Source organism: Apodemus sylvaticus, chromosome 2 (assembly GCF_947179515.1).
Source record: "Apodemus sylvaticus chromosome 2, mApoSyl1.1, whole genome shotgun sequence".
NCBI classification, from domain to species: Eukaryota; Metazoa; Chordata; class Mammalia; order Rodentia; family Muridae; genus Apodemus; species Apodemus sylvaticus.
This window is the reverse complement of record NC_067473.1, coordinates 58,512,015-58,524,770: the sequence shown is the minus strand read 5'-3', so window position 1 is coordinate 58,524,770 and position 12,756 is coordinate 58,512,015. Positions and strand designations below refer to the sequence as shown.

Genomic DNA, 12,756 nt, shown 5'->3' with positions numbered 1-12,756 from the left:
GACACCAGGAGGTGCCATTCTCTCTCAATGACCAGAGGCACTTCTGTGGATTTCACAGCCTCTGCTGCCAGCATCTCAAACTCTGACATGACAGCATACTACAGACAAGATGGGCAAACAACAAGAGGAGGTAACTGAGAAAGTCTCGGGGGAGAAAGTGGAGGGAAGGGGGTGAATGCTTATGGAGAGAGACCATCAAATTGCCGAGCACTGTCCCTGTAAGCACCTTCCCTGGAAACTTGCTTTAGTCACATAGGACCTGGGACCATCAGCAAGTTCTTGGCTCCCTGATGCCGCTATTTCCTTGCCTGGGAATTTTGGACACAATGAGCTCACTCATTGGAAAGCCCTTCAAATTATGTCGGATGCTTTGGTGACCATGCTCAAACTGGAGTCACCTAGGAAGAGGGAACCTCAGTTGAGTAATTGCCTCCATCAGGTGACCTGTGGACATGTCTGTAGGGGATTTTCTTGATTAATGATTCATTGCTATAGGAGAGCCCAGTCCTGTGTGGCTGATACCACCCCTGGGCAAGTCGGGCTGGTTTGTATAAGAAAGCAAACTGGATGAGTCACGGAGCAATCCACTGAGCAGCATTCGTTCATGATCTATGCTTCAGGGACCCAGCCCCTACCTCTGTTTCTGCCTGGGCTTCCTCCTGTGATGGACTGTGGCTGAAACATGTAAGACAAATAAGCCCTTTCCTCTACAGGTTACTTTGGTCATGGTGGTTATCACAGCAATGGACAGCGTGCTACGAGAGTTGGTATTGTTGCTTTTTATTGTGTTATCCTTGTGTCTTCAGTGTGATCATAAGCACGTGTTCCTGATGGCAAACATTTGCTCAGTCCTTGCTAGTGAGAACTGTTGTCCTTTGTTTCTCCAGAGTCACATTTCCCTGTGAGAGTCTGCTCCTTGATGAACACAAACATTTAAATCTCGCATTGCTAGATGGTAGCCTACATCCAGGTTGATTTTAGAGAGACTTGGCTAAAATTGGGTTCAGGAGGAATGAGTTTCATACAAGGAAGAAGGAATCTACCAGCCGTGAATCTCATCAAGTGAACCAACTTCAGTATTCCGCGTGGAAAGGAAAGTCCTCTTCTTTACTTGCACTATAACAACAAATATGAAGAAAACAGTCCACAGAAGCAAAAATGTGATATGAGGTATTCTTACATGATAAGGCTATCTCTGTACTCTTTTGATCTCTTCTCCAACAAGACTACGAACACTGGACATGGGGGCGAGGTGGGCACACAACATGACCTTCACCCAAAAAATCAGAAGAGTATTAAGGAAGGAGGGCCTGTACGCAATCGGCCACCTGGTCACCAGTTAATTGTCATCATGAGGGATCATAAGCAAGCTGACATACAGCTGAGGACCTCAGAACTATTGTCTCAAATTCTGGCCTTGCTGTGAAGCAGGAAATACTATTGCAATCTATAGATTGGTTATGAATAGTAAATATGACACTAATATAAGCAAAGAACTTAAAGTGCTTGCTGTATCCTAAATGAGTATTCAGTGAAGGTTGGCTGTGATTAATATTGTCATCCCTACTTTGTAGATTAGAAAAGTGATTTTATGACATCACCAAAATTACCCAAGGACCTCAGTGCTAGTAAATAAGTAGTAGATTTTGGATTAGGACCCAGTGTCAGTTGACTTCTGAGGCCACCAAATCCACTAGTTTCACGTATATTCCTAGTTGATACCCAACAGGCATAATAAACACATGTCAAACCCTTGATTTTACCAAATTGCTAAACTGTATTTGAGTTGCTCAAACAAAAGCAAAACAAACAAAAATTTTTAAAAAGCAGTTTGAAATGTTAATTTTGAGGAGGAAATTAAATTGATTGCATGCTTCCATTTATCTAGATTGTGGTCTTCTTCATTTCCTCCCTGACACCATGGTCCAGTAACTGTCATCTTTTCCAGGTGTTATTATAGTAGCCTCTCAATCTACAAGTCATTGTCAATCTTTCAGGACATTATCAGATCATGCCAGCCTCTGTTCATGGCTTATTCCTCTTTCAGGCCTAAAAATCAAAGACCTATCCATTGTCTTAACCTAAATCTTCTCAACTTTTTGCTTTCTTACAATAACAGTCATTTCACAGTATTCTCAATCCCATTCAAATGCTCTGATCTATGACATTTGCAAAGCTCACCATGATTGTCAAGAATGTTATTTCCCTAAATATCCATGTTACTCATCTTTCACTGTCTTCAACTTCCACTTTGTGAGTAAAGCTTCCCCTGGATTGTCTTATATTAAAATATCTAGTACATGGAGCTCCATACTTCCTATACCTTTTGCCCTATTATTTTACTCTATAGTATTTGTCACTCTCCAACATACGCATCAGCGTTACTTCAGTTTTCCTCTGTAGAATATGAGCCTGGGAATAGGAAGCTTGTAGCGTCATGTCCCAAACATGTAGACCATTCCTGTCCATAGCACACTTCTGTAAGTCACTGGGTGAATGAGTGAGGGAAGGAGAACTTGACTCCCACACAGCAGTGACAGCTCCTTTCTTTAAAATTCTTACTCCTTATGTGCTCAGAAACTGATCATAAAATGACAATGCCTCTGCTCTTAGTGATTCCCCAGGACTCAAACTTTTTAATATAACTTTTCACAACTGCCAGAAAATAGTATTTGAAGAGAAAACCCATCCCATAATCCCACATGCCTTCCATTCCTTCTTACTAACCCATCAACCTTAGAAAAAGGGCTGATCAACCTCCTGCTTAACCCAGTACCACTTACTCAAACAGGCCACAGGCCCTCCAGTTCTTGTTGAAGCTGAGAATGGCGGCCATGTCCTCCTCACTCAACTGGAAGTCAAAGACCTAGAAAGACAAGAGTTCCAAAAACATCCTCAGCAAGGAAGGTGTTGGTAGAGTCTGAGGTTCTAGGTGTTTCCCCTAATATGTCCATGGCAAACACATTCTCTAAATTAAGAGTTATTTATAGAGTTTAGTGTTCTAAGAGGGGAGAGATTGGGTTGTAGGTGTGCTAAGTGTGTCCAATGATGCCCGAAGGGTAGGGCAGAGGACAAGTTTTCAAGTCCAGTCCATAAGTCTACGAGACAGTCTGCAGTTGGCTAGCACAGTGTTCCCCCTATGATCTAAGTGCTCAGTGGTAGGCAGTGTTTTTCTCAGTGGTATAAGTCCTGACAGGTTTGGCTGGTATCATCTGTGAGCCCAATCATCTTAGCTCTGTTGAAGCCAGCTTTCTGGCCTACGAATTGACAGAGTGCTTGGAAGAAGGAAAGACACACTGTCAATGAAGGTGTGGGATGAGAAGCCAAAGGACAGGGAAGAAGATTCCTCCTTCCCTCCTATCATCTGTTCCACTGAGGAATGTCAGATGAACAACCCAGGACTTACCTGAATGTTTTCCTGTATTCGTGAGGGTGTCACAGACTTGGGGATCACCACCACGTTCCTTTGGACTTGGAACCGAATCAGAACCTATGTAGAAGGAAGGGAAGGCTTGTGTCCAGTTAACTACAAGACCTTCTCCTTGTAAAATGACAACTATCTAAGTAGCTTCCAATGGCTTAACAACAATTAATATTAACAAAGCTCTTCACCGTTAGGGACACTTTGCCAATTCCCTTCTTATGCCCCTTGATCCAAGAAAAGTTATGAATTCCTAACTAGGAATGAGGAGGGTAGCCTGTAGCCATAGGCTTAGACCCTATACAGTTGGCACCTGAACCCAAAGCCTGAGGGCTTGGCAGGAAGCTGAAGGACTGATCCTTGCTTTGCTAATACTAGGGGTATTTTCTAAACCTCCCAACAGGCTTGCACTTCCCATTCCTTTCTCTCCAGGGAATTTAAAGCAAGAAACACAGTTGTACACATGACTACAAGAATTGATTGCGAAATAAAAAGGGAAATACACTTCATTTTACCTGAGCTATTGTTTTCTTGTGCTTCGCAGCAATCTCTTTGATCTTGGGAATCTCCAGTACTACGGGGTCCTCTGGTTTGGCGCTAGAGACAGAAAGAAGGCTGGAGTGAAAATCACCATGGCTGCTATGTACCCGTGAGCATCACTGCCAAGATAGCGTCAAAGATGAGCACTGCAGCCTGTTTTCCTCTGCAAGGCAGGCAGGAGGATCTTTCCCCTGAATTCATGCATAGGATCCAGTACTTTGGCAGTTTGAGAAGGTTGTCCCAGCACTGGACATCAGAAATGAAATATTCCAGGGGATCAGACACACTATCATTTAAAAAACACTTTACCCTGACGATCTCTCTTGGGTTGCCAAACACATTGCCATTGGTATATTTTATCCTGTGCCTTGGAAATCACATATTAATAGAACAAATTATGAAATGCTAATTTTAAGAGTGACAGGAAAAAAGAGCCAGTACACTGAAGGCTTACAAAGGTCTGTCTGGGGAGCCCAGGGGACTGTAGGCTGTGACTGTGATGCCCTTGGAGTGACAGTACTGGATCAGTTTTTCCTGGGTGAGGTAAGGGTGACTTTCCACCTGCAAGAGAAAACATCTCCATCACTAGGGAAGGAGGCCTTCCTGTATGGCTCAGCGGGAACTTCAGGCACTAGAAAGGCCAAACACAATGGTCAAATACAACCCACTGATAGATGTGCTACAAACCAGACCCAGAGACCTGCCTCCCACCTCCCTGAGCATCCTGAACACAGACCTCAGAGATGAGACTCTGCAGACAGTATTGAGCTCGCCCCCTAGTGCTGAAGCAGGCTCATAGCAGGACCCCACAGCAAAGGGAACTTACCTGGTTGGTCACTGGCTTATGTTTCAGTCCAGGCTTGTTCAGGAGCCTTTCAATCTGAAAGTGGTTGAAGTTGGAGACTCCCAGAGCTTTCACCAGGCCCTGGTCCACCAGTTCCTCCATGCCCTGTCACAGGGAGGAACATTGTTTAGATGTCTGCAAGAGGATACAGGGATGCTGGCTTGCTTAGTCCTTCGTAGGAGGAATGGTTCCTACACGGCAGATTCAGTGAAGCACTAATGGAGAATTTTAGTCTAGACTGTGGTCCCTAATGGCTGCTTCCAGCCCTCCTACTCTTCCCCAGCTCAGATGTAATGAGGAAGGAGAAGTAAAGGTTTTATTTGCTTTCTACTGTTAGGCAAAAGTAACCCAAACTGAGCGATGTAGGTTATCCAAGACACAGTCCACAGCGTAAGGAAAGGAATCGTTCCTGCGGTCTCTCGTATGTTACACAGGCAATCTGCCATTGGGCTGTATCTCTAGTTCCTAACCTCCTTTCATCTTTCAATTTTGAATAGGATCTTTTAAGTTATACAGGTTGGTCTTGTAGTTACTCTGAAGTTCAGGCAGGATTCAAAATGTGATCGTTCTGCTTCAGCCTCTACCATAGCTGTGATTGTGAATATACAGGAAAGATTGCCTTGCAGAAGTATGGACCCTGGCAGGGGCATCCAGCCTAGATCTGGATGAACTGACATCTGTCCCACTGGTCATTTGTCCAATCCATACCACATCCACCCAAGGATCTAGGATTTATTTATTTATTACCTAAATACACTGAACTTTTTCTAAACTTTCTCAAAGATAATTATCCAACCTGATAGTAGAAGCCACACATTGAATATGAATTTATAATTATTCATACATTCTGTTTTTGTTTATATATGCATATACATATGCATATACTATAATACATATACATCATATGTGCATACACACACATATATATGTAAATATCTCCATATACATATGTGTGTGTGTGTGTGTGTAAAATGTGCTTCCTGCTTGAGATTCTGATGGCCAAGTTCAAGTGCTCAGGTTTCTGTCACTGAGCCATCAGCCTCAGTGCTAGGCTATCTCAGTTTATTTGACATCAATTAGCACAGGGGTGAGGGAGGAAAGGGAGGAATCATCTAAGCCAGGGAGAATAATTAGAAGGAGAGTTTAAATTGAGCCTGGAAAAAAAAACATGAATAAAGGTTGTAAAATCATGACTGAGTTGGGGAGGGGGTGGCAAGGGCTTAGAAGCAAGGACAGCGAGGAGTGGTCAGCTACTACTTGGAATACTCTGAATAAACTCCTCCATCATACCTAAAAACAGTCATGTCCTTCCTTTTTATCTTTTTTTTTTTTCAATCATCGGCATACTTGGTCCTTATAGTATTTATCAGAGCCTCAAGCTTGCAGCAAGGCTTTTTTTTTTTTTTTTTTTTTTTTTTGGTTCCTGAAAGTGTTTTATGGGGCCAGGGAAATGTCTCAGTGGGTAAGGACTCTTGCTGCCAGACCAAGCCTCTGCTTCTTCCTGGAGCCGATGCGGTAGAAGGAAAGAACCTACTTTGGGTAGCTGTCCTCTGACTCTCACACATAGCCCCACATACAGCACTTTACAGGACAGAGAGAGAACTAGAGAATGATACTTTTGAAGTTACATAGAGAGCACTTGAGCCTTTCCATATCAGGGAGGAGTCTCAGGACACCTGAGAAAAGAGTCATTTGTTAACTTTAAGCACACTTGAAAGACGTTGGAACCTACCTCCCAGGCATCCAAGAACGTGGATTTACCCATGAGAACTTTGCCTTTATTGTCTTTGGGTAATAAATCATTCCCAGCCTGTAAATGAAAAACAAAAATCTCACTGGAATCTGCATTTAGATACCTGGTCTGACAAAGAGACAGTGAAATAAGAACTACCCATGTCAAACTCTGGAGAACTCACATAAAAACATACTCAAAGAAATGCCTGTGTCAGTCTACCATGGGATGTTAGTCCTCTATTTCTGGCAATACTCAGCTGACTCCAAATCCACTAGTATATTATCAAAGCCATCATTATCATCATGGAAATTAACCAATGTAAACTTGGAGGAAATTTTACTGTCAAGGTCACTAGACAGAGATTTTATAAGGGAAGAGGCTTGAGAAGGCTTGAGTTTTGGAGACCATGCCACTATTACACAAGGCTGTTCCTGAGGGCAACAGAATGAGAACCTACCCCTCCAATTCTTGGGAGCAGAGCTCCAGACACTGTACAGTATTTCTTCAGGTTGGACTGGCTAACTACCAATGATACCTGGAGGTCACTCTCTCTTTGATTAATAGAAACTTATGTAATATTATCACAAGACATCCGACCCAGAGCACACATGGACATGCATCCAACAGGAAGATGACTAGCCAGTTGCAGCTTATCTAAGCTGGTAGCAGAAATGACTGTTTCTTTCAAACACAGTTGCAGAAAACCAAGCATGAGTCTCACCAAGTACCACCTATTGCCTCTGCTTCCATTCCACACCAGTGTCTTTTCTGCCCCTGTATAAGATCTTCTGGGGACTAGAGGGATGGGTTAGAAGATGAGAGCACTTGTTGCTCTGGTAGAGGACTCAGACTTGGTTCCTAGTACCCAGGTGGTATTTCACAACCCTCTATAACTCCAGTTCCCAGGGATCACATGCTCCCTTCTGATCTCCACCGGTGCCAAGCATGGGCATGGTGCACATATATACATGTGCACGAAACACTCATACACGGAAAATAGAATCAAACTTAAAACCAGCCTCCTGCTTCATCCCGCCCCAGTGTCACAGTCTTGGCACAGCAGCCATTTTGTAGCATCTCCCCGACAATAGAGAGAAGGCAAAGAGCTGCTCAAACCTGAAATCCCTGTGGCCAGTGAATTAGGTACAGGTCCAGATAGTCCAGCTTCAGATCTGAGAGGGTCTTCTGGAAGGCTGTTTTCAACAGGCTTTTCTCAAAGAAGGTGGGCCACAGCTGCAGGGTATGACAGTGGAGCATTAGTACCAGAGAGAGAAAGGTCACACCCTGGAACAGACACTCTCCCTGCTTTGAGATTTGTACACCCCAGGACAGGCTATTCACTTATAAGAAATCCATTAAGAAATGCAACTTAGTAGGTCATCAGCTCTTGGCAAGTCGACGTTGTTTCCTAAGTGTTCCTCTATGCTCTCAGTAGGTATTGCCTTTGTTTCTTAGTCATTTAACTTAGTTGGCCATTGACCCAAATTGTTCCTGTGTTAACATGCCTTCCAGCAGCTCTCATTTCTCAGAAGGCAGGAGTTGTTTATGGCTCTTAAAGTTTAAATATTATGATGCAATGGGGGGGGGGGGCAATTTTAGTACTCCCTTATCCCCAGGCCTGTCAGGTCTTGTGATGAATGACAATAAGTATACATATACAGGTGTGGCCACTCCAACAGTGGGTGAATTTGTGTGTGGAAATCTACCAAGAGATATGAAGGCAAAGAACAAAGGGCCAGGAGACATGTAGGCACACAAGGAAAGGCTAATAAGCTCTTGAAGCTGCTGTAGTGGCTAGTCCTGGTTGTCAACTTGACTATATCTGGAATGAACTACAGTCTAGAATTGGAAGGCTCACCTATGATCCTAATTTGGAGGCTCAGAGATATAAGTTTCTGACCTGGATCTTGGCATGGAGACCTTGAAGCAGAGTGGCTAAGACAAGGAGATCTCCGAGTTCAAGATCATTTGGGATTAAAGGCATGGATGCACACATCTTTAATCTGGGCAACATCCTCTGCAGGAGACCCACAAGCCAATAATCTGGGCCACACCCTCTGTTGGAGACCTACAGCCTTTAATCTGGGCTACACCCTCTGCTGGAGATATATGCGGACATTGGAAGAAGGAAGGCTCTCTCTCACTCTTCCTTGCCTGCTTGCCTCGTGGGACTGAGCAACTGCTAGATCCTTGGACTTCCATCCACAGCTGCTGCTGATCATTGTTGGGGAGTTGGACTATAGACTATAAGTCATTGACAAATTCCCTAACTATATAAAGACTATCCATACGTTCTGTGACTCTAGAGAACCCAAACTAATACAGCTGCCAATTCCCAGATACTTCTACCTGCCTTGAAGTCATGACCATTGTACCTTGCTGACGATGAAGAGGTCCTCCCGCCTCACAGCCTTCTCTTTGATCTTCTCTTGGATGGCTTCTCCTACTTCATTCTCATTCCGATACACATAGGCACAGTCAAAGTGGCGATACCCAGCATCAATGGCTGCCTTCACAGCTTCCTTGACTTTCCCTGGGGGAGACTGAAAGGCAATAGAAAAAAACCATTGGATGCTCTCAAGGCCCCCTCTTAAGGGCTCCACATAGACCAGATTCTCAAAACCACAGCCTTGCTGCAAGTCTCTTGGAAAACATACACTTGGTGAGCTTTTCACAGGAAAGGAAAAAAGTAAATGATTTTTTTTTTATTTCACTAAATTTTTAGGTTATCATACAAATGTTTAAGTTTCATTATGACGTCTTAATACACATGTTATTGTCATGATTGTGACTCATGACAATAACATGAGTTCTAGTCCTCCAATCCAGGTCACTCTTGAAGTGCCTTTGGTTTCTGAGAGTGACAAATGGCTCCCTTTACAACTTGCTGATGGTTAGACTCACAACTAGATTCTGAGGAGGATTTCTCAGACTCCAGATGGAAGGATCTTAAAAACCATTATAGTGATATAATTTGAACTCTGCTATGATGGAGTATGAAGCTGAGGAAATTCCTCAATTTCCCTAAACCTTGACAGCAAAACATAGCAAGTTATGGACCCTGCCCCATGAGGCTTGTGTGACTAGCTTGCCACAAGATTGTGAAGATTTTAGCACATCACCTGACACTTGGTAAGACTGGGTAGATGCAATCCAACATGTAATCACTGTTTCAGGAAATGAACAAATAGGAAACTGTTAAGTAGGCACTTCATTCATTTGTCCTGGGTTTTAAACCTAACAGAAACTTTATAAAAATAGATTTTCCCCCATTGATAAAAAGAAAAGAAAAAAAAAACAAAACAAGAGAAGGAACATTTGAAATATCACCTTCTGTCCTGACCTAACCAAGCCAGGTATTGACTTAGGAAACTAAGCACTTATAACTTATCTCTCTGCAGAGTAGACTGCTTCATGGCTGTAATCACACCATGAGAGGCACAAAGGCAAGAGGGTCATGATTTTGAGGCTAGCCTGGGACACATTACCATCTCATTCAAAACAAAACAACAGCTTGCTAGATGTGGTGGCCCATGTTTTAATCTTAGCATTTGGCAGGTAAAGAGTAGGAGACTTAGGAGTTCAGGGCCAGTCTCAGCCACACGATAAATTATTATAAGCCAACCTGGGCTACGGGAGACATTCTCAAACAACAGCAAATAAATAACTCTTCCTCTATCACAAAATCTAAAAATTCTGTTTTTAAGTATCAAACCTTGAGAAACACATTAAGCAGAGAACAACAGCTACGCCATCATGAGGAGAAGGAATTTCCAGAAACTCAAGAGCTCTGGAGTCCAGGGCCAAAGCCCCACCCTCCTGCATGTCCACTGATAAGCACAGAGGCCTTACCACAGCACTGTCTCTTTACCTTGAAAACAACCCCTTACAATACTTACAACTGCTTCTGAAATTCTGGAAGTGCATTTCTTCTAAACTGATCCAGGGTGAGTATCCTGGAGATTTGTAATTATTTGTTACCTTGACAGAATGTGAAATTTCTACTTTGGTTGCAAGTCTTGTTATTCTAGTAAGATCCCAACCTAGTACAGAAACAAAGAGGGAACCTACCGTCTGTGTAAAGAAGAAAGGAGAAACAGAGGAAAGCTGGAAATGAGTCTCAGACATAGGATAGACTGGTTCCCAAGCCACTCCTGATCCAAGGATGAAGACTCACACCTGTAATCCCAGCATTCAAGAAGCTGAGGCAGGAGGATTACTCCAGATTCAATCAAGGTCATTTTAGGTTATATATATAGAGAGAGACCCTGCATCAAGAAATCAAAATCAAAACTAAAAACAGCTCCTGGTAACAAGCTGGCTACTGTCACATTGTGGGTAATGGAAACAGTAAAGAAGACAGAGTTAGAAGAAAATGGGCCAATGCCAGAAATATCTCAAGATTTCATGGGAACTCTGCTTCACTGGGCACTGGAATGGGCCACGGAGCAACTCCCCAGCAGAGATTAACACAGCCAGGACAGACTCTGAGCCGACTCCCATTCTGTGGCCCTCTTGCTGCTCAGGTCTCAATGTGAGAGAATCACATGGAGTCTTTGTAAACTGCAGGGAGGGGCCAGCCCAGCGGCCTAGGCTGGGGCCTTTTCCACAGGCTCCCAGGCCGCCGCTCAGGTGATAGCATAGTCTCACATCAAGAGCAGGAGTGGGAGCAGGGTCTTTCAGAACTCTCTCCTCTCTCTCTCAGTCACTCAGCCAGTAACAAACCAACAGAGACCCTCAGAGTCCCAAGAAAAAGCTTTCTAAGAGAACATCGTCCCTGAAAACTGTTTTCTCCCTGAAGTACCAATTTAAACCTGACACATGACAAGGCAGCTATTGTCATTTCCGGGGAAGGCTCATCTTGGAACTCTGCAACCCAAAGCAGCTCCAAATGAACAGCTATTGGGTGATGATAATTCTGGGGGTTTCAAACCCAAGGCAGATGCTCTGCAAAGAAGAAAAAATGCTAAGAGCCACCCACCCACCCAGGCAGCAGGTGCCCCAAGACTGCACACTCACCTTCCAGGTACCCAGGCCCACAAGGGGCATCTTGGCTTTGGTACTGAGCTCTACGAAGGTGGCCATGGTGACTGCAGAGATGTCTCTGAGTGAGCAGATGAAATGCTTGCTTTCTCTGCAAGGAGGCCGGTGAAGTTTTTATATCCTGGATAAAGGAGGCGGGCTCTTACTACACTGGCAAGCAGCCAAGGCCCGAGGCTGGGGCACGAGAACAGGAACTTCATTCCAATCTTGGGTTGAACTGATTAGAGTGAACAAAGATTAAACTCCGCACAGTGCAAAGTCTCCCTGGTGCAGAATGCATGCTTTATTGGGAATGCAGCGCACAAGTTTGTGAACCTATAAAATAAGGTTGAAAGGTTGTCCAAGCTGAATTGGTAAGTTTTGGAAAGGGCCATTGACATGGGAGTGGCTATAACTCTAGTGAACCGCATGGATGTTCAAGCAGTTTGAGGCAAGTTAAAAATGTCAAGGAAAAATGAGACATCTAGGTCTTACAGTAACTGCTTTGAAATAACTGTCATTGGCCAAAGAATTAAGAACAAGGGGATGTCTGTTACAGAGAAAACTGGCAGATGACCTTGTGAAAAGATTTTTTTTTTAAATATAGGCCATGGACACTTTTCTGGAAATGCCTGTAATTTAATTTGTATTCATGTATTTTCTGTCAAATTGTTAGGCACGAAAATTCCCTGAGGATGAAAATTACCTGCTAGCCATTTGGATAGGATCTTTTCTAATAAAATTCTCTTTCTCCTTTATTTGTTTTTCCTTTCTTCCCCATTACCTACTTTTCTTCTTCCTCCTTTTCTTTTCTTTCAGATTTGGGGATTTGGCCAGTAGTGTTTATAACATTTTTTAAAAATTGTGCCTGGTTTGAAAAAGATCTTTTATGTTTATGAAATGTCATGTACTCCACTATGAAAACCAAAGATAGTTTATAAAGGTGAGAACATAAAGTGGAATATTTCCATCACTTAAATTGCCATTCCCACTGCTATTTTCTTCTGTCTTTGCATATGTGTATTATTAATAATGTTTCTGAGTATATATGTCTTAGTTCTTAACATACTATGTATGCTTTTTTGGAAGTTAACTTCATAAAACAAACTTTCTAAACATCTATAACAAGTCATTTTGACTTAATGTTTTGTTTTTGTTTTTTGGTTTTTTTTACTTTTGTATGTGTCCATGCCC

General features: G+C 43.1%; 1 protein-coding gene across 1 annotated transcript; it reads right to left on the bottom strand.

The window, feature by feature from the left end:
• Nucleotides 1-763: 763 nt before the first annotated feature.
• Nucleotides 764-11,691, bottom strand: LOC127678453 (aldo-keto reductase family 1 member B7). Its single transcript, XM_052173408.1, has 10 exons — nt 11,560-11,691; nt 8,916-9,083; nt 7,657-7,773; nt 6,538-6,615; nt 4,788-4,910; nt 4,416-4,522; nt 3,937-4,018; nt 3,407-3,490; nt 2,784-2,866; nt 764-1,116 (listed from the first exon to the last, which is right to left on the bottom strand). Exons 1-10 carry the CDS (start codon nt 11,623-11,625, stop codon nt 1,074-1,076), a joined length of 951 nt encoding a protein of 316 aa, XP_052029368.1. The 5' UTR covers nt 11,626-11,691; the 3' UTR covers nt 764-1,073.
• Nucleotides 11,692-12,756: the final 1,065 nt, after the last annotated feature.